Raw genomic sequence first — 23,296 nt, 5'->3', positions numbered from 1 at the left:
AGGCGGTAAGACCAATGATGTTGTTCCTTTATTGCATTTTAAAAGTTCAGAATATCTTTATATACTTTTTTAAAAGCTGTAAATTGTTTATATCATACACGTGTACACACTAAATAGGGAATATTAAGTAAAACCGAGAGTTCATATATACAAGAGGACAGTGACTCAGTCACAAAAGGTTCACCTTAAAAGTCTTTATTTTTCGTGCAACGTTCATGACAGAAATTATTTCACCTTCAACGTGAAATGGTGTCTTAAATAGGAAAATGTTCCGCATTACAGTAGCATATATCATTGTGCCCTCATTAAGCAAATACATATTCCTTTTTAAGTTATATATGATATTTCACATATATATGACACACAATAGTCAGTGGTGCCTTAATTATCAGATTATGTTGTAAAGACTTGCAAATGTCCCATGCACGTGATCCCATGGCTTTGAATATACTATGGAGTTAATAATATTTTTATTATCTGTTTAATGGAGTACTTTGATGAAGGCAAATTGAAAAAAAAACATGTAGCTAACAAGTTCTTAGACACGAGACATTACCTTTACGGGGTGTGAGGGGGTGGTGGTAGTGGGGGTGGGGGTGGGGGTGCTGGTTCCCCTGTTATTTGTTTATAATGAAGCTACATGTTCTATTAGGGCGTTCTACGGGATCTTCTGGGCGGTCTACATGATCCCCTGTTGTCTGAACATTATATATAAACTATAGAACGTTCTATAGGATACTCTATTGTTTGTTTTTGAAGTATCTAATAGAGGACTTTTTACGGGATCCCTTGGTCGGTCTGTGTGATCCCCTGCTTTCTCAACATTATGTATCTACTACAAGACGTTCTAAAGTATCCCCGTTGTTTGTTTTTCAAGTATATACTATAGGGCGTTCTACACGATCCCCTGGTCGGTCTACGGGATCCCCTGTTTTCTCAACATAATATATCTACTATAAGACGTTCTATAGGATCCCCTATTGTTTTTTAATCAATTATATCAAAGGGCGTTCTACAGAACGTCCTATAGTACCTATATTATGTTGAAAAGCAGGCATTCCTGCAGACCACCCATAGTTTCCTGCAGACCGCCCAAGGGATCATATAGAAAGTCGGGCCAATAGTATAAACATGAAAAACAGTCAACAGGGGGTCTTATAGAACGACCTTTAGTAGATATATAATGTTCAGACAACAAGGGATCCTGTAGACCGCACAGGGGATCCTCTAAGACCCCCTGTTGGTTGTTTTTCATGTTTATACTATAGGGATTTCTATATGATCCTTTGGGCGGTCTGCGGGAAACTTTGGGTGGTCTGCAGGAATCCCTATTTTTCAACATAATATATGTACTATAGGACGTTCTATTAGACCCCCTGTTGATTGTTTTTCATGTTTATACTAAAGGGCGTTCTAAAGGATAACCTGTTTTCTCAACATTATGTATCTACTATAAGACGTTCTATAGGATCCCATGTTGTTTGTTTATCATGTATATTCTAAAGGGCGTTCAATAGGATCCCCTAGGCAGTCTAGAGGATCCCTTTTTGTCTGAACATTATAATATAAACCATAGAACGTTCTATTGAATATCCTATTGTTTGTTTTTGATGTATCTACTAGAGGACTTTTTACGGGATCCCTTGGTCGGTCTGTGTGATCCCCTGCTTTCTCAACATCATGTATCTACTACAAGACTTTCTACAGGATCCCCTGTTGTTTGTTTTTCAAGTATATACTATAGGGCGTTCTACAGGATCCCCTGGGCGGTCTACAGGATGCCCTGTTGATTGTTTTTTTTATTTTTATATTATAGGGCTTTCTACAGGATCCACTGGGCGGTCTACAGGATCCCCATTTGTTTAAAAATATATATCTACTATAAGACGTTCTAAAGTATCCCCCGTTGTTTGTTTTTGATGTATCTACTAGAGGACTTTTTACGGGATCCCTTGGTCGGTCTGTGTAATCCCCTGCTTTTTCAACATCATGTCTCTACTACAATACGTTCTACAGGATCCCCTGTTGTTTGTTTTTCAAGTATATACTAAAGGGCGTTCTACAGGATCCCCTGGGCGGTCTACAGGATGCCCTGTTGATTGTTTTTTTTATTTTTATTTTATAGGGCTTTCTACAGGATCCACTGGGCGGTCTACAGGATCCCCATTTGTTTAAAAATATATATCTACTATAAGACGTTCTAAAGTATCCCCCGTTGTTTGTTTTTCATTTATATACTATAGGGCGTTCTACAGGATCCCCTGGGCGGTCTACAGGATCCCCTGTTTTCTCAACATAATATATCTACTATAAGACGTTCTATAGGATCCCCTATTGTTAGTTTATCAAGTATATACTAAAGGGCGTTCTACAGGATCCCCTGTTGTCTTTACATTATATATCTACTATAGGACGTTCTATAGGATCCCTATATTGTTTGTTTATTATTTATATACTAAAGGGCGTTCTACTGGATCCCCTGGGCGGTCTACAGGATGCCCTGTTGATTGTTTTTTTTTATGTTTATATTATAGGGCTTTCTACAGGATCCACTGGGCGGTCTACAGGATCCCCATTTGTTTAAAAATATATATCTACTATAAGACGTTCTAAAGTATCCCCCGTTGTTTGTTTTTCATTTATATACTATAGGGCGTTCTACAGGATCCCCTGGGCGGTCTACGGGATCCCCTGTTTTCTCAACATAATATATCTACCATAAGACGTTCTATAGGATCCCCTATTGTCAGTTAATCAAGTATATACTAAAGGGCGTTCTACAGGATCCCCTGGGCGGTCTACAGGAGCCCCTGTTGTCTTTACATTAGATATCTACTATAGGACGTTCTATAGGATCCCTATATTGTTTGTTTAATATTTATATACTAAAGGGCGTTCTACTGGATCCCCTGGGCGGTCTACAGGAGCCCCTGTTGTCTTTACATTAGATATATACTATAGGACGTTCTATAGGATCCCTATATTGTTTGTTTAATATTTATATACTAAAGGGCGTTCTACTAGATCCCCTGGGCGGTCTACAGGATGCCCTGTTGATTGTTTTTTTTTTATGTTTATATTATAGGGCTTTCTACAGGATCCACTGGACGGTCTACAGGATCCCCATTTGTTTAAAAATATATATCTACTATAAGACGTTCTAAAGTATCCCCCGTTGTTTGTTTTTCATAAGATACTATAGGGCGTTCTACAAGATCCCCTGGGCGGTCTACAGGATCCCCTGTTTTCTCAACATAATATATCTACTATAAGACGTTCTATAGGATCCCCTATTGTTTGTTAGTCATGTATATACTAAAGGGCTGTCTAAAGGATCCCTTGGGCGGTCTAAAGGATACCCTGTTGTCTTTACATTATATATGTACTAAATGGCGTTCTATAAGACCCCCTGATTGTTTTTCATGTTTATACTATAGGGCTTTCTATATGATCCCTTCCGGGCTTGGGCGCTCTGCGGGAAACTTTTGGTGGTCTGCAGGAATCTCTGTTTTTCAACATGATATATGTACTATATATAGGACGTTCTATAAGACCCCCTGTTGATTGTTTTTCATGTTTATACTATAGGGCGTTCTAAAGGATCACCTGTTTTCTCAACATTATTTATCTACTATGAGACGTTCTATAGGATCCCATGTTGTTTGTTAATCATTTATATACTAAAGGGCGTTCAATAGGATCCCTTTTGTCTGAACATTATATATTTACTATAGGACGTTCTATAGGATCCCCTGTTGTTTGTTTATCATGTATAGACTAAAGGGCGTCCAATAGGATCCCCTGAGCGGTCTACAGGATCCCCTTTTGTCTTTACATTATATATCTACTATAGGACGTTCTATGGGATCCCTATATTGTTTGTTTATTATTTATATACTAAAGGGCGTTCTACTGGATCCCCTGGGCGGTCTACAGGATGCCCTGTTGATTGTTTTTTTTATGTTTATATTATAAGGCTTTCTACAGGTCCACTGGGCGGTCTACAGGATCCCCGTTTGTTTAAAAATATATATCTACTATAAGACGTTCTAAAGTATCCCCCGTTGTTTGTTTTTCATTTATAAACTATAGGGCGTTCTACAGGATCCCCTGGGCGGTCTACGGGATCCCCTGTTTTCTCAACATAATATATCTACAATAAGACGTTCTATAGGATCCCCTATTGTCAGTTAATCAAGTATATACTAAAGGGCGTTCTACAGGATCCCCTGGGCGGTCTTCAGGATCCCCTGTTGTCATTACATTATATATGTACTAAATGGCGTTCTATATATAAGACCCCCTGTTGATTGTTTTTCATGTTTATACTATAGGGCTTTCTATATGATCCCTTGGACGGTCTGCAGGTAACTTTGGGCGGTCTGCAGGAATCTTTGTTTTTCAACATAATATATGTACTATAGGACGTTCTATTGATTGTTTTTCATGTTTATACTAAAGGGCGTTCTACAAAATACCATGGGCGGTCTACAGGATCCACTGTTGTCTTTACATTATATATCTAGTATAGGACGTTCTATAGGATCCCTATATTGTTTGTTTATTATTTATATACTAAAGGGCGTTCTGCTGAATCCCCTGGGCGGTCTACAGGATGCCCTGTTGATTGTTTTTTTATGTTTATATTCTAGGGCTTTCTACAGGATCCACTGGGCGGTCTACAGGATCCCCATTTGTTTAAAAATATATATATCTACTATAAGACGTTCTAAAGTATCCCCCGTTGTTTGTTTTTCATAATATACTATAGGGCGTTCTACAAGATCCCCTGGGCGGTCTACAGGATCCCCTGTTTTCTCAACATAGTATATATACTATAAGACGTTCTATAGGATCCCCTATTGTCAGTTAATCAAGTATATACTAAAGGGCGTTCTACAGGATCCCCTGGGAGGTCTACAGGATGCCCTGTTGATTGTTTTTTTATGTTTATACTATCGGGCGTTCTACAGGATTCCCTGGGCGGTCTACAGAATCCCCTTTTGTTAAAAAAAATATGCATCTGAGATAGGAAATTCTATAGGTTCCCCTGTTCTTTGTTTATTATGTATATATAATAGGGCGTTTATGATCCCTTGGGCGGTCTGCAGGATGCCCTGTTTTCTCAACATTATATATCTATCATAGGACGTTCTATAGGATCCCCTGTTTATTGTTTTTCATGTTTATACTAAAGGCCCATCTGCACGATCTCGTGTTTTCTGAGCATTATATATTCTTCAGGATCCCCTGTTTGATTTGTATGCATCTAGGATAGAACCTTCTATAGGTTCCCCTGGCTTTTTAAACATGTATCTACTTTACGTATATACTAGAGGGCGTTTTATAGGATCCCCTGTTGTGCAATAGTCGTGTATCTGCATGCTGAAGGGCGTTCTACAGGATCTCCGGGGCGGTCTTTATAACAACCTGCTGTTTGTTCATTATGTTTCTAGTATACGACGTTCTTTAAGATCCTCGGGGCCGTCTTTATGTTCCCCTGTTGGTTGGTATTGTTTAATAATCGTGCATCTGCTATAGGGCGTTCTTTAAGATCCCCGGGTCGGTCCATATAATCTCTAAGTCGGTCTATAGGAGCCCTGTTGTTTGTTCATAATGTATCTATTGGAGGGCGTTCTACAGGATCCCCTGGGCGGTCTATAGGATTCCCTGTGGTTTAATAATTGTGTATCTGCTATAGGGTGTTCTATAGGATCCCGTTGTTAAGTAATCATGTATCTACTAGGGAGCGTTCTATGGGATCCCTTGTTGGGTCTATAGGATCACCTGTTGTGCAATATTCGTGTATCTGCTATAGGGCGTTTTATAGGATCCCCAGGGCGGTCTATAGGATCACCTGTTCGTTGTTCATGTATCTATAACAGGGTGTTCTATACGATACCCTGGGCGGTTTATAGGATCCCCGGGTCGGTCTTAGGATCCCCTCTTGTTTAATAGTCGTGCATCTGCTATAGGACGTTCTTTGTTATCCCTTTCAAAGGGGGCATATTATATTGTTATTGTTCGTTTCTTTTTTTTTCATTTCGTTTATAATATATCTTCTTAAGTGTATAGTATATCTTATTGAATTAATAAGATATCTTATAAAGTAAAAAAGCTATCTTTTAAAGTTGATAAGATGTCTTATAAAGAGTAAATTATATAAAATATCTTATATATTATATATTATATGAGATATCTTGTATATTATATATGAGAGAGAGATTTCATATATCATTTAAAATATCTGATATATTGTATGAGCTATTTTGAAGTTAGAATAAATAGTAAAACGGCTTGACAGTACATCATCAATATATCGGAAAGGGATATTAAAAGACGGGTCAATTTCTTTTCTCCTGTCTGTACAAATCCATAAGAATACGAAAACAAATAGAATTGCCATTGCTATTGCGAGCAAAGGCGGATGTCACACTGTTGTCAAGTTGCCAGACGACCTTGCCATTGCTAGGTTACCGTCAGCAATTTTGAAATAAAATTTATACTAAAAAAACACAACTACCTACTGCTAGGTACATGTAGTTCTGAGGATTATACAAATTGTTGACACCTACTTTGTATATTGAATATAATGGTTCTATGCTCAGGAATACTAGAATTATATACAAAAAACATAAAAAAAAATACTGTTGACCAGTGTTTATAGTAATCGAGACCATCTTGGACCATCCCCTTATTAAAAAGCACAACTTTATATAATGGTTTACATTATGCCATACTTCCATAAAGATGAATGTGTCTATCCTTTTCCGAGAATTTGTCAGGACAATAAAATTATTGGGAAAAAGAAAAGAAAAAGAACAAAAACAACCAATAACAATATGCCCCCTCGACCTTTGAAAGGGATAACATAGAACCCCCTTTAGCAGATGCAAGGTTATTAAACAATAGGGGATCCTATAGACAGACACAGGGATCCTATAAAACGCACTATAGAATATGCGCTATTGTTAAACAAAAGGGGATCATATAGACCGCCAAGGTATACACAATAGGGGATCCTATAAACAGACCCGGGGATCCTATAGAACGCACTATAGAATATGCGCGATTATTAAACAAAAGGGGATCTTATAGACCGCCCAGGGGATCGTATAGAACAACCTGTTATAGATACATGATGAACAACCAACAGGGTATCCTATAGACAGCCCAGGGAATCGTATAGAACAACCTGTTATAGATACATTATAAACAAACAACAGGGGATCCTATAGACCGCCCCGGGGATCCTTTAGAACGCCCTATAGCAGATACACAATTATTAAACCACAAGGGATCATAAATAACGCCTATGGGAGCATATATAACGCCCTCTAATAGATACATGATGAAAAAACTACAGGGCTCCTATAGACCGACCCTGGGATTTTATGGAACACCCTCTAGAAGAAACATGTTGAACAAACAACAGAGGATCCTATGGACCGACCCGGGGATCCCAAAGAATTCCCTATAGCAAATATGCGATTATTAAACAATACGGGGTCCTATAGACCGCACAGGGGATCCTATAGAACAACCTGTTATAGATTCATGATTAACAACCAAAAAGAAGATCCTATAGACCGCCCCGGGGAACCTATAGAACGCCCTATAGCAGATACACGATTATAACACAACAGGTGATCCTATAGACCCAACAGGGGATCCCATAGAACGCTCTCTAGTAGATAAATCTAGTGAATACATGATAACCAAACAATGGGAGCCTATAGACCGCCCCGGGGACCCTATAGAACGCCCTATACAGATACAAAACTATTAAACCACAGGGGATAATATCGACCGCCCATGGGCGCATATATATAACGACCTCTAATATATACATAAAAAACAAACAACAGTCTAACATATAGAACGTCCCATAGTAGATATATAATATTCAAACAACAGGGGATCCTGTAGAGCGTCCTTTAGTATGAATATAATGTTCAGACAACAGGGAATCCTGAAGACCGCCCAGGGGATACTGTAGAACGCCCCTTAGTATATACACGATAAACAAACAATAGGGGATCATATAGAACGTTCTATAGTAAGTATATAATGTTCAAACTACAGGGGATCCTGTAGAACGACCTTTTGTATATACATAATAAACAAACAATATATGGGATCCTATAAAACGTTCTATAGTAGATATATAATGTTCAGACAAAAGAGGAAACTGTAGAACGCCCTATAAAATAAACACGAACAACACCAACAGGGAACCCTATAGAACGTCCTCTTTTAGATATATAACGTTGAGAAAACAGGAGATCCTGCAGACCGCCCAAGGGATCATAAACGCCTTATAGTATATATATAATGTTTAGACAACAGGGGATCGTGTAGACCGCCCAGTGAATAACCAACAAACAACAGGAGATCCTATAGAAAGTCTTATAGTAGATATATAATGTTGAGAAAACAGGGGATCCTGCAGACCGCCCAGGGGATACTGTAGAACGCCCTATAGTATAAACATGAACAACAAACAACAGGGGACTCTATAGAACGTCCTATAGTAGATATATAGTGTTGAGAAAACAGAGGATCCTGTAGAATGCCCTTTAGTATATACATAATAAACAAACAATATATGGGATCCTATAAAACGTTCTATAGTAGATATATAATGTTCAGACAAAAAAGGATACTGTAGAACACCCTATAAAATAAACACGAACAACACCAACAGGGGACCCTATAGAACGTCCTATTTTAGATATATAACGTTGGAAAAACAGGAGATCCTGCAGACCGCCCAAGGGATCATATAAGCCTTATAGTATATACATGAAAAGCAAACTACAGGGGGACCTATAGAATTTCCTTTCTTAGATGCATAATTTTTAACAAAAGAGGACTCTGTAGACCGCCCTGGGGATCCTGTAGAACGACCTATAGTATAAACATTCAAAACAATCAATAGGGGGTCTTATAGAACATCCTTTAGTATATATATAATGTTCAGACAACAGGGGATCGTGTAGACCGCCCAGTGAATGAACAACAAACAGGAGATCCTATAGAAAGTATTATAGTGGATATATAATGTTGAGAAAACAGGGGATCCTGTAGACCGCCCAGTGGATACTGTAGAACGCCCTAAAGTATAAACATGAACAACACACAACAGGGGACCCTGTAGAACGTCCTATAGTAGATATATTATGTTGAGAAAACAGAGGATTCTGTAGAACGCCCTTTAATAGCATATACATAATAAACAAACAATATATGGGATCCTATAAAACGTTCTATAGTAGATATATAATGTTCAGACAAAAAAGGATACTGTAGAACACCCTATAAAATAAACACGAACAACACCAACAGGGGACCCTATAGAACGTCCTATTTTAGATATATAACGTTGGAAAAACAGGAGATCCTGCAGACCGCCCAAGGGATCATATAAGCCTTATAGTATATACATGAAAAGCAAAGTACAGGGGGACCTATAGAATTTCCTTTCTTAGATGCATAATTTTTAACAAAAGAGGACTCTGTAGACCGCCCTGGGGATCCTGTAGAACGACCTATAGTATAAACATTCAAAACAATCAATAGGGGGTCTTATAGAACATCCTTTAGTATATATATAATGTTCAGACAACAGGGGATCGTGTAGACCGCCCAGTGAATGAACAACAAACAGGAGATCCTATAGAAAGTATTATAGTGGATATATAATGTTGAGAAAACAGGGGATCCTGTAGACCGCCCAGTGGATACTGTAGAACGCCCTAAAGTATAAACATGAACAACACACAACAGGGGACCCTGTAGAACGTCCTATAGTAGATATATTATGTTGAGAAAACAGAGGATTCTGTAGAACGCCCTTTAATAGTATATACATAATAAACAAACAATATATGGGATCCTATAAAACGTTCTATAGTAGATATATAATGTTCAGACAAAAGAGGATACTGTAGAACGCCCTATAAAATAAACACGAACAACACCAACAGGGGACCCTATAGAACGTCCTTTTTTAGATATATAACGTTGGGAAAACAGGAGATCCTGCAGACCGCCCAAGGGATCATAAAAGCCTTATAGTATATACATGATAAGCAAACTACAGGGGACCTATAGAATTTACTTTCTTAGATTTTTAACAAAAGAGGACCCTGTAGACCGCCCTGGGGATCCTGTAGAACGACCTATAGTATAAACATTCAAAACAATCAATAGAGGGTCTTATAGAACATCCTTTAGTATATATATAATGTCAAGACAGCAGGGGATCGTGTAGACCGCCCAGTGAATGAATAACAAACAACAGGGGATCCTATAGAAAGTCTTATAGTGGATATATAATGTTGAGAAAACAGGGGATCCTGTAGAACGCCCTTTAGTATACACTTGAAAAACAAACAACAGGGGATCCTGTAGAACGTCTTATAGTAAATAAATGATGTTTAGAAAACTGGGGATCCTGTAGATCGCTTAGGGGTACCTGTAGAACGCCCTATAGTATAAAATGAACAAAGAACAACAGGGGGCCCTATAGTTGATATATAATGTTTAGAAAAAACGGGATCCGACAGACCGACCATGGTATCCTATAGAAAATATATAGATATATAATGTTAAGAAAACAGGGGATCTTGTAGACCGCCTAGGGGATCCTGTAGAACGCCCTATAGTATACACTTGAAAAACAAACAACAGGGGGTCCTATAGAACGTCTAATAGTAGATAAATAATGTTGAGAAAAAAGGGGATCCTGCAGACCGCCCAGGGGATACTGTAGAACGCCCTATAGTATACACTTGAAAAACAAACAACAGGGGATCCTATAGAACGTCTTATAGTAGATAAATAATGTTGAGAAAACAGGGGATCCTGCAGACCGCCATGGGGATACTGTAGAACGCCCTATAGTATAAACCTGAACAACAAACAACAGTGGATCATATAGAACGTCATATAGTAGATAAATAATGTTGAGAAAACAAGGGATCCTGTAGACCGCCTATTGGGATCCTGTAGAACGCTCTATAGTATACACTTGAAAAACAAACAGCAGGGGATCCGGTAGAACGTTATCTTAGCCTAATAATTACATCAAAAACAAACAATAGGGTATCCTATAGAACGTTCTATAGTTTAAATATAATGTTGAGAAAACAGGGGATCCCACAGACCGACCAAGGGATCCAGTAGAACGCCCTATAATATACACTTGAAAAACAAACAACAGGGGATCCTGTAGAACGTCTTATAGTAAATAAATGATGTTGAGAAAACTGGGGATCCTGCAGACCGTCCAGGGGATCGTGCAGAACGCCCTATAGTATAAACATGAACAACAAACAACAGGGAGCCCTATATATAGTAGCTATATTATGTTGTGAAAACAGGGGATCATGTAGACCGCCTAGGGGATCCTGTAGAACGCCCTATAATATACACTTGAAAAACAAACAACAGGGGATCCTGTAGAACGTCTTATAGTACATAAATGATGTTGAGAAAACTGGGGATCCTGCATACCGTCCAGGGGATCGTGCAGAACGCCCTATAGTATAAACATGAACAACAAACAACAGGGGGCCCTATAGAACGTCATATAGTAGATATATTATGTTGTGAAAACAGGGGATCATGTAGACCGCCTAGGGGATCCTGTAGAACGCCCTATAGTATACACTTGAAAAACAAACAACAAGGGATCATGCAGACCGCCCAAGGCATCTTAAAAGCCCTATAGTATATACATGATAAACAAATAACAGGGGAACCTGTAGAATTTCCTATCTCAGATGCATAATTTTTTAACAAAAGAGGATCCTGTAGACCGATCAGGGGATACTGTAGAACGCCCTATAGTATAAACATGAACAACAAACAACAGGGGAACCTATTGAAAGTATTATCTTAAATGCATAATTTTTATAAACAGGGTATTCTGTAGATCGATCGCTCAGGTATTCTGTAGAACGCCCTATAGTATATACTTGTAAAATAAACAACAGGGGAACCTTTAGAAGGTCCTATCTTAAATACATAACTTTCATAAACAACAGGGGACCCTGTAGACCGTCCAGGGAATCATGTAGAATGCCCTATAGTATAGACTTGAAAAATAAATAACAGGGGATCCTATAGAACGTCATATAGTAGATAAATAATGTTGATAAAACAGGGGATCCTGCAGACTGCCCAGGGGATACTGTAGAACGCCCTATAGTATAAACATGAACACCAAACAACAGGGGGCCCTATAGAACGTCATATTGTAGATATATAATGTTGAGAAAACAGGGGATCTTGTAGACCACCTAGGGGATCCTGTAGAACGCCCTATAGTATACACTTGAAAAACAAACAACAGGGGGTCCTATAGAACGTCTAATAGTAGATATATAATGTTGAGAAAACAAGGGATCCTGCAGACCAACCAAGTGATCCTATAGAAAGCCTTATAGTATATACATGATAAATTAACAACAGGGGAACCTTTAGAAGGTCCTATCTTGAATGCATAATTTTCATAAACAATAGGAGACCCTGTAGACCGTCAAGGGGATCGTGTAGAACGCCCTATAGTATAGACTTGAAAAATAAACAACAGGGGATCCTAAAGAACGTCTTATAGTAGATACATAATTTTGAGAAAACAGGGGATCCTGCAGACCGCCCAGAGGATACTGTAGAACGCCCTTTAGTATAAACATGAAAACCAAACAACAGGGGGTCCTATAGAACGTCTAATAGTAGATAAATAATGTTGAGAAAACAGGGGATCCTGCAAACCGCCTATGGGATACTGTAGAACGCCCTATAGTATAAAACTGAACAACAAACAATAGGGGATCATATAGAACGTCATATAGTAGATATATAATGTTGAGAAAACAAGGGATCCTGTAGACCGCCTATGGGATCCTGTAGAACGCCCTATAGTATACACTTGAAAAACAAACAACAGGGAGTCCGGTAGAACGTTCTCTTAGCCTAGTAGATACATCAAAAACAAACAATAGGGTATCCTATAGAACGTTCTATAGTTTAAATATAATGTTGAGAAAACAGGGGATCCCACAGACCGACTAAAGGATCCAGTAGAGAGTCCTCTAGTATACACATGATAAACAAACAACAGGGAATTCTATAGAACGTTCTCTTAGATTGGTAGATACATCAAAAACAAACAATAGGGTATCCTATAGAACGTTCTATAGTTTATATATAATGTTCAGACAACAGGGGATCTGGAGAACACGCCCTTTAGTATATACATTATAAACAAACAATATGAGATCCTATATATATTTTTTTCCCAAAATTACAGGGCCCATAAAGGGCATAAAATCAGATACAATTGATTTACATAATTGGTAACAACAACAATTATAGAGGCATATACATATATATTTGGAATATAAGCATTGGTCAGAATCAAGCCAACAACCACATATATATTGTGAATAAAAGAATAATAAAATTACATTATATATGTATTTATTCTCAAATTGTTTACTTGACTTAGTGTCAGTGTTCATACCTGATCTCCTTAATTCAAAACCGTCACCAATATAACAGCCCATAGAGTAACATTTTCTTTGGTCAAGAGCCATAAAAATTTAGAAGATTTATTCAAATTTATAAAATTATAACAATTGTTAGAAATGTCTTGGAAAAAATCGTCCCTTTGAATATCATAAAGAGGGCATTCTAATAAAACATGAAGCTCATCTTCAACTTTACCGAATGAGCAATTAGAACAAAGACGCTCAGATCTTTCTATATGTTTTTTTGAATATCTGTTTGTCTCAATTTTTAAATGAGCGCTTATTCTTAATTTACAAATTGACTGTCTTTTTTTGAAGTCCTGTAATTCTAAATATTTTTCTTTTTTTAAACAATTTTTTCCCTTTTTCGGAGTTAATTGTTTGATACTTCAGTTTATTCCAAAATATGAAAGAACTTTTACATAGTTTATTTTTAACATACTGACATAAAGAACCAATTGATTGGTCAAAATTTGGTAATTGAATCTCTCTCTGGATATAATCTATACTATAGAATACCATGTATTAACATTAGAACTATGTAACTGTATGTTTACAACATATAAATGCATCAAATAATAATCCTTCTTTCAAACGTTCCAGTCTATGACAATATTTTAACATTGATAAAATTATAGTAAAATACATAGGAAATCTACCAATCTCTGACATTACAGCTATATTACTTGACTTTCTGTTTACACCAATAATATATTTCATAAATTTGGTATGATCGAGCTTTTTCAGAAGAATCCTGACCAAAAACTTGTTCCTATAGAGAACGTTCTATACTATAGTAGATATATAATATTCAGACAACAAGGGATCCTGAAGACTGCCCAGGGGATCCTGTAGAACGTCCTTTAGTGTATGCATGATAAACAAACAATATAAGTGATCCTATAGAACGTTCTGTAGTAGATATATAAGGTTCAGACAACAGGGGATCATGTAGAACGACCAGGGGATCCTGTAGAACGCCCTAACAGTAGCTTTATTGTAAACAAGAATCAATGGTTCCTATAGAACGTCCAGCTATAGTAGAATGGTCAGACAACAGCGGGTCAGATTACAGATTCGTTTCTTTAAACGCAGACCAGTTTAAACACCCTCTCATCACACTCCTGTAAAGCCTTAGTACTTGTAACATGTTTAACATGTGTAAGCTACATCTTTTTTCAATTTGCCTACATAAAAATACTCTTTTAAACGGATAATAAAAAATATTATTAACTCCATAGTATATCCAAAGCCATGGGACCACGTGCATGTGACATTTGCAGGTCTTTACAACATAATTAAGGCACTTAATACTACAGTACTGTTGATCATATCTATATGAAATGTATCATGTGTATTTTAAAAAGGAATCTGTATATATTTGCACAATGATATATGCTACTGTAATGCGGTCCTTTTTCCTTTTTTTTCATGTGATAAAAAATAAATAAAGCAAATTCACCGTGTTTCATGAAAGTTAATGATTTTGAATCGGTTTTTTTTTAATAGTTGTACATGGTGAGAATATTCTATTTTTAGAATAAGTATTTTCAGAATCGTTTATAAATAGCCTATAAATAGAATATGCATAATTCATGAATCGTGACGTAGGGCGGTCTACGGGATCCCTTCTTCCGCTTACCGTTTACAAACACTCTTTTTCTACGCAAAGTTTTTGACGCAATTTTACAAAAAAATGCGATGAAAGACATATGATTATCATTGGATTTGCTGAATGATATATGTACACAGTTTCAGAAAAGGTATTACTTCAAGCGATTGAAATTCTACTTTTAGCCAAATTTTGGGGAAATATACGACATCTTTCCCCCCCTTTTTGCAATATTTTATAACAAATAAATGCAGATTGTTGCCATGGATACACCAAAAAGAAATTATATTTTTCCATTTTATATACTGGATATAAAATCTATGGAAGATTCTGATTACATACATATGCCCATATATAACACAAACAGTAAGCTTGATATTGCAAGAAAGCAATGAAAAGGGGATGGTAAAATTCATAAGGGCAAATTTTAGTATTTTTTCCTAACTGTTTATTGCTACCTTACCGTTCCAAAAGTGAGGACGTAGACGTACGTTGAAGACGATTTGATTGGGTAGCGGCATCTCCATGGAACAATCTCCCGAACAGTTTAAGATAATGCAAGTCCATAGAGTGTTTGAAATCTCAGCTAAAAGGTTATTTTATATCGTATTTCTTTTTAATTAGATTTTTGTCTGTTTTCTTTTACGGTTTTTTTACTAGTTTTGTTTCAACTTTTAATGCAACTGTTTATATTTCATTTTAGAATATGTGCTTGTTGTGTATGCTCTTAGCCTTTATTGTTAATTTTTACTTCTTTGACCAAATTGTTTTATTTTATGGTAGGCATTTTAGTTGTACTTTTTATTTCAGTATTTGAATCCGACACGATGTAAGTTTTATGTTTTTGTCATTGATTTGTCATAATTACTAAGTACCTTGTAAATGTTCAGCGCCTTAGAGTAATTTTTATTTTTTATATAAGGCGCTTTTTAAATTTTCATTACTTTTATCATTATTATATATATATATTGAGGGATGTTCACTTCCCCTTAACTATATTTATTTTACATTGCTATAAAAAGATATATGCAGTAATTCTCTTTTTATATTCTACCTCCATTATTTTCGACCATTACAGTTTACCTGATTACAGATTTTCAATTACAAAATGTGCTTCTGGATATTATCTTATGATCATAAACAAGCTTCTGTCCAAGTTTAGCGGAAGTTTAGGATATTATAAAAAAAAGTTATTAAACTTTTAAAAACTAAAACCACAGATTGAATGTAATGTTAATTGGCAAAAAAACTAGGTCCATTAAAAAGTAAAATACGGATAAACAGGATTTTTTTTTACAAAATTTACTTCTGGATTACTATCTTATGATCATAAACATTCTCCAATCCAAGTTTGGTATAAATCGGAATGTAGGATCGCTATGTCTCGATTTTGTGAAAAAAAAGTCGCAAGTTTGAAAAAAATGGTTTACACAAAAAAAAATCTTTCATATAAAAGCTGAAAGCTGAAAGATATCAAAGGTACATTTAAACCCAATTCAAAGTCAAAAATAAACTGACGTCGCCATGGAGAAAAAAAAATGTTTTCTATAAGGGAACATTTCATATAGTGACGAGGAGGATGAATTGGTGTTAAACTGCCAGTGTCAAATATCACATGCATTTCAGGAGATATGAGAACATGTATATCTGATTTGAATATGAATGATGCTTTGTACACTAAACCAGCACGTTAATCCGTTAACGTGCTTCATTTTTTTTTTGGTTAACAGTCCGCAGGAAGACATGTCAACACTCCCGAACACGTTATTCTGATTCCGAGCTAAACAGTCTTTTAACTCTCTTGTATAATTGTACAATTAACACTGATTACGTTAATTATACAGAGAAGCAAAACATACCAATATATAAAATTTTGGTTTTACCCTGTCGGAAATCGAACTCACTGCACTAGCGACAAGCACACTAGAGTAATAATAACGTTCTAAATATTCTAACACAAAGAATAAGCATTTTCAAGACAACTAATTCAAATAAATTCATAAATACTAGTACCTGTGTATCATATCTTCCTTTGTGTGGCCTGTTTTTAAATACAATTCACTAAAGGTGAGATCTGTAGCATTGTATTTTTTCCAATCTATACCAGTTGATGTTCTGTTTGAGGTGTACAATGTTTCTATAAAATCATACCAATTATGCTCGTTCGCTGCTGTAAGTCTGTAAACATAATATTATAATTACACATGTACCTGTGATACTTGCTCAATACAAGCGCAGGCGCGGATCCAGAGGGGGGGTTCCGGGGGTTGGAACCCCCCCCCTTTTTTTGGCCGATCAATGCATTTGAATGGGAGCATATAGCTGGAACCCACCCCCCCCCCCCTTTACTCTGAGTTGGGAACCCCCCCTTTTTAAAATGGCTGGATCCGCCCCTGAAGCGCATTGATTTGTGTAGAATAATGCTAGTGATTTGTTTTTTTTTCTGAAATTAATCATAACTCTTTCAAAGAAAAGATGGATTATCTATTACACTCGTTATATTACTTTTCAACTGGCTTGTCCAAACCAAGCCCCTTTGTTTAACCCCTAATTGTAGGATAGTTTAAGATAACTCTAACAGAGTTAACCTATAAATGTTCTCCCCGCTATTAAGTATTCGATAAACAGGATCTGGATTAACAATGAATGTGTAAACACAAAACACCATATAGGATAATGTTTATTTCAGATCGAAAGGTCCATATACACGACACAAAATTATAGCAAGACAAATTGAGAAACAGCACGGCCTTTTTACAGCGGATGGCCGTGATCGCATTCCAGTGTATTGCTATCGCCTAGATTTCCATTACGTAACATTCGTTTCGGTTTTTAACCGATCTATAAACATAATTACTACGTAAACATCATCAAGTGCAAACTAACATTCCTTATCCCTTGTTATTAATTCATTTCTTCAATGAAAACTCATCAAATATTTTTTTAAGAGGATAAATTAATAATATTAAAATGTTTTGTTGTATGTATATACATATAAGTAAAAAAAAATCATTAATATCTATGCACACGTATGCGGAAGAATATCTTAAGAACGTTTGCAATCTCAAGGAACGATAACTCTGCATGGATGATTAAACATTTTTGCGGGACAATACGAATGTCTACTCATATCCATTCTATTATTATTAGAAAAATCGAATTATTACAGAAGAGTGTCCAACATGCATTTTCACTGCATTATTATTAATATAGTAGAATAGAATGATATGCAAATGCATTCAAATTATATATACATGTAACTGTAATACAAGTATAATTTTAATATAATATATATAACCAAAAAATTGTATCTGTATATTAACCTCACTTTCAGGTATAGAGATGTGATTTGTTTTCTGAGACAAGTGCTTGTCGAACTATCCACAAAAACTTGCGGTCATCCAATTTTCAGTACTTCAGTACTTTGATTATTTATTAATACATTGATGTTATGTATACGAATTACGGAATATACGAGGTACCAAGCAGCCAGCATAAAATGATGGGAGAAATTTGCAATGCTGATAAAACTTAAACATAGTACTGTTCTAGCTGGTAGGTAATACATAATAGTCCCAAGGTTAGAGCAGCGTGTCAGTCTGGTAGAAGCCCCAATGAGTATAAGAAACACAAACCTGAATGCATTCTGATTGCAGATGGTGACTGATGGAAATATGAGCGAGGTGTTGTGGTGAACCTTCACATTGACATTCACTGGAGATTGTAGATAATACATCAGTCTGTCCGACATATTGTATGCCATGATACCACCACACAAACATATCACGCAAACCCATAACACTCTAAAATACCAACACAGATGAGATGAGCTTATTAAATGCAAAATACTATTATATTTTAGATGTTAAGATAGTTTTTGTTATTCCTGTTATGTTATGGTTACCGAACCTCTAATTTTGAGTAATTTTTTCTGCATAACAATAATTTTGGAGGGATATGGTCGCCTCATTTGGTCTGCTTTGGTAAATTTGTTGTTCAGTACCATCTTATGTAAGTCGACTTCAAACTGCAATGGTAATTTATTAGTCTATATTGTTTAGTGCAAAAACTAGAGGTTCTCAAGAGCCTGTATCGCTCACCTGACTCTACTATCATATGGTTTTTGAAATCATACAAAAAAAAGATAAAATTTGGCTACAAAGTAACACTTGGCCAGCACCTCATAAATAAAGGAACATTCATGCTATGTTTGGTTTCATTCAATTCAGTGGTTCTCTAGAAGAAGACTTTTGTATGCATTTCCCATAGGGTCCTATGTTAAACTAAGCCTCCGCTGGCGGCCATCTTGGATGATGGATCGGCTACAAAGTAACAACACTTGGTCAGCATCTCATAAGAAACATTCATGCTATGTTTCGTTTCATACCATCCAGTGGTTCTCTAAAAGAAGTCATTTGTATGTATTTCCCTTAGGGTCCTATGTTAAACTAAGTCCCCCCCCACTGGCGGCCATCTTTGATGTTGGATCGGCGACAAAGTAACAACACTTGGTCACCATCTGATAAGGAACATTCATGCAATGTTTGATTTCATTCCATTTAGTGGTTCTTTAAAAAAAAAAGACATTTGTATGTATTTCCCATAGGGTCCTTTGTTAAACTAAGTTCCCCCACTGGCGGCCATCTTGGATGATGGATCAGCTACAAAGTAACAGCACTTGGTCAGCACCTCATAAGAAACATTCGTGCTATGTTTGGTTTCATTCCATTCAGTGGTTCTCTAAAAGAAGTCAATTGTATAAATTTCCCATAGGGTCCTACGATAAAAAAAAAAGCTGGTGGCCATCTTGGATGATGGATCGGCTACAAAGTAACCTCATAAGGAACATTCATGTCATGTTTGGTGTCATTCCATTCAGTGGTTCTCTAGAAGAAGTTCAAAATGTAAAAAGTTAACGACGACGACGGACAACAAGTGATGATAAATGCTCACTTGGCACTTTGGGGACCATACATTTTACAAAGATTTCTTTTTTAAATATCCGCATATAAGTAAATGATCTAATAAACTAGAAAGTGTCCATAGTACACGGATACTCCCACTCGCAATATTATTTTCTCTATTCAGTGGACCGTGGAGTTGGGGTCAAAACTCTAGTATGGCATTAAAATTAGAAATATCATGTCATAGGGAACACGTGTACTAAGTTTTATGTTGATTGGACTTCAGCTTCATCAAAAACTACCTTGACGAAAACTTTATCCTGAAACGGGACAGACGGACGAACGAACGCACAGACCGAAAAACATAATGCCCTTAAGTGAGGCATACAACTATTCTTGACTATCTTTAAACTTCAGCCCTAAATGAAAATTCAAAGGATTTTTTAACGTTTGAACATACTAGTAGGCTAAATTGGTATATGGTTTTGAACAGCGTGGTACAAACGAGGTATAGTCTTTGTAAAAACATGGTTATGTCGCAGTGAGAACGTGGTGGTCGTAGTGAGTGAGGTCTTAGTAACGTCGATTTGAGATCTATCACACTCTCTCTGAATACGACCTTACTGCGATCGTGTAACGATCGTCAAATGCATATTTTTCGTAATGTGATCGTGGCATAGTGTGACGGTGCTATTTTTACTAGGACACGAAAAAGTTATCGAAAATACTCATTGTGTTATCCCAAATGCAAACATAAAAACTATTTCCATGATTTTTTTGATTTTTTGAAGGGGCCTTTTATGGAATTTTGATATATGGTATCGGTATTTCGATATAACTGCATAATTCTCAGATGAAATTTATCAAGACGTCGTTTTAATTTTAAGTGACAGTTAATGGATATTGCTACCTTGGAAAACTCCGTTTTTCAGGTTGAAACTATAGAATTTTTTTATTATTCTTAGTTCAAAACAGTATTCAAATAAAAACCACAAAAAAACATAAAATCTCATTTAAAAACGTTACAAACTTTAAAATGTAAAATTGTCGGTTAAACAATAAAATAGAAATATCGGTTTTGTTTGGCTGTGCCTATATTTGACGAGCAGGTCACGTTAAAACAAAATTGAGAAAGGGTCGGTCAGGTTCGACCAAATTTGAAGAATTTGCTGCTTTTCCTCCTTAGCACGCTGTCATAATAATGGAATTAGAGCAAGACTGGTTGGACTTAGGTCATCATAACGGGGTCGGGTAGAGTGACCTGTCATCTTTGGGATTGTTTCTTTGTGAACTAGCACGTTCAAAAAATCTAGATCAGGCTGTCGGCCCGGAAAAAAGCAGGGTTCATATTTGTATCACATTAATAAGTTCTCGTTTTAAACATGCACTCAATTTGCAACTGGACATTAAACAGCTCTCCGTCATCATAATAATTATAATCCAAATTTTAATCATAATGACAACTTATTGTTAATACGAGAATTTGTCTTACATTTATGTTATTTTTGTTACTAACTTAAATGCAAATGTTGAAATTATAAAATTGCAAAACATGGAAACTATGCAAAATTTTCAAAGTCTAGGAACCATGATAGTTGATTGAGGGCCAAATAATCTCCACCTCAGTTCAATTCTTTTATTACTTTGACACCTAAATGATAGGTGCCAATGCTGATTTCAAAACTGCATACCAAATATTATTGACCTACATTTTGTATAAGTGCTGTCCCTTTAACTCACATAATGTTTGTCTTAACAGCACTTCGTCTAGACTAGAAAACAAGTATTAAAAAAACTAAACAAAAGGCTAGAGTTTTTCTTAAGATCCTGTGCCGCTCACTTGGATATATTTGTATTTTAAAAATTGAACTTGAAAACTGAAATCGAATTCAAGATCTCTTTTTTTACAGTCATTTTTCCTGCAGTTTCCCTCTATCTACTAAATAGGATTAATAAGAATGGGTAAACATAAATCAAAGGGCAATAGATCTAACTCGTTATAAAAAGACGACTGGCAATTTCAGCTTTACTGACCTCTGTTGCATACAGTTTTTCTTTCTCTGTTATAATGTTTGCGAAAATTAGGATGACGGAAATCACCGAAGGGTACCTTCTGTAGAGACTTTTAAGAAATAAAATGCACATTGAATTATTGTCTTTGTATATCTCGCAATATATAGAAATGTAGCCTTAATTAAAATTAAGATTCTAAAAATAGGTCAAGGTAACATAGACAAACAGGTACACTGGTCAGTTTAACAGTATTCAGACTGAGCAAATTAAATACAATTCAATGTGTAACTTATATTAATAATATTGATCAATAAACTGAAAAGTATGAAAATCATTTTATTCCAATACATTTAATCAATATAATAATATACAAACTTACAATTACAAAAATATACTCATACATAATAGAAACATCATCATGTGTCAATTTAAAGGGGGAAAAACACATGTATTTTACCAAACTCGGTAACACGATCACATTCAAAACAATAAGAAGTCGGACGGAATGCATATGGAAGTTGGATTTTTTTGGAGATTGTAAATATTGTTGGGCATACACGGGGGCGTACATGTGGGTTAAAGATCCGAACTTATCGTATTGTTCTTACTTGCTGATTATCGATGTATCTTTCATCCCGAGATACCGAACTCCATGTAATGTGGTACATTGACTTAAATCATATATGTGTTCCTTCCATCGACTTTCTTTTTTCTGTGCCTGTGGTATCAACAACATACTGCTTTCTTTATCGGTAGCATCTTGTTCAGAACCACTTGTTTGGTTTTCAATGCTTTTTCCAAATTCTTCAATGTCCTGTTGTTCCAAATTGTGTTGTTCATCATGACTATTTTGTTTATATAAACTGTGCCTGCTATTCATTTTTCCTTAAATTTGTATTAGTGCGGCCATAAAAACTTTTTTGATTGGTTGTTAGTGTCTTTATTCTCCAATCAAAATAAGTCATTCAAAGGGCTACACCTCGGTCCGTAACAAACTCGAAATAACACAAATTCGTCCTCACAATCTCGGCCTATAACAAACTCGGACAACTAGAAGAATTTAAGTGACATAAACGACAAATAATTGACACCTTCTTTTACCATTAATAAAATACCAGTTAAATTTAACATGTGTAAGAACTAACCATATGATATATATTTATATCCTTAATTTTATGGTACTGTTAAAAAAAACTTGTTTGAGTTATTCCTCTTTGCTTGTATTA

The 23,296-nt window shown here is 36.0% G+C and overlaps 1 protein-coding gene across 1 annotated transcript in view; it reads right to left on the bottom strand.

Annotated features, from left to right (window-relative positions):
* LOC143082873 (uncharacterized) overlaps window positions 1–22,973 on the bottom strand; it is a 42,787-nt gene extending 19,814 nt beyond the window's left edge. Inside the window, exons 1-3 of the mRNA XM_076258842.1 lie at window positions 22,679–22,973; window positions 18,789–18,956; window positions 17,167–17,331 (exon numbers count right to left, since the gene is read on the bottom strand). Of these exons, the coding sequence (XP_076114957.1) occupies window positions 17,167–17,331; window positions 18,789–18,956; window positions 22,679–22,950 (605 nt within the window). The 5' untranslated portion in view covers window positions 22,951–22,973. The remainder of the gene's footprint in view (window positions 1–17,166; window positions 17,332–18,788; window positions 18,957–22,678) is intronic.
* Window positions 22,974–23,296: the final 323 nt, after the last annotated feature.

Source organism: Mytilus galloprovincialis, chromosome 7 (assembly GCF_965363235.1).
Source record: "Mytilus galloprovincialis chromosome 7, xbMytGall1.hap1.1, whole genome shotgun sequence".
NCBI lineage: Eukaryota > Metazoa > Mollusca > Bivalvia > Mytilida > Mytilidae > Mytilus > Mytilus galloprovincialis.
This window is presented reverse-complemented; position numbering and strand designations above follow the sequence as displayed.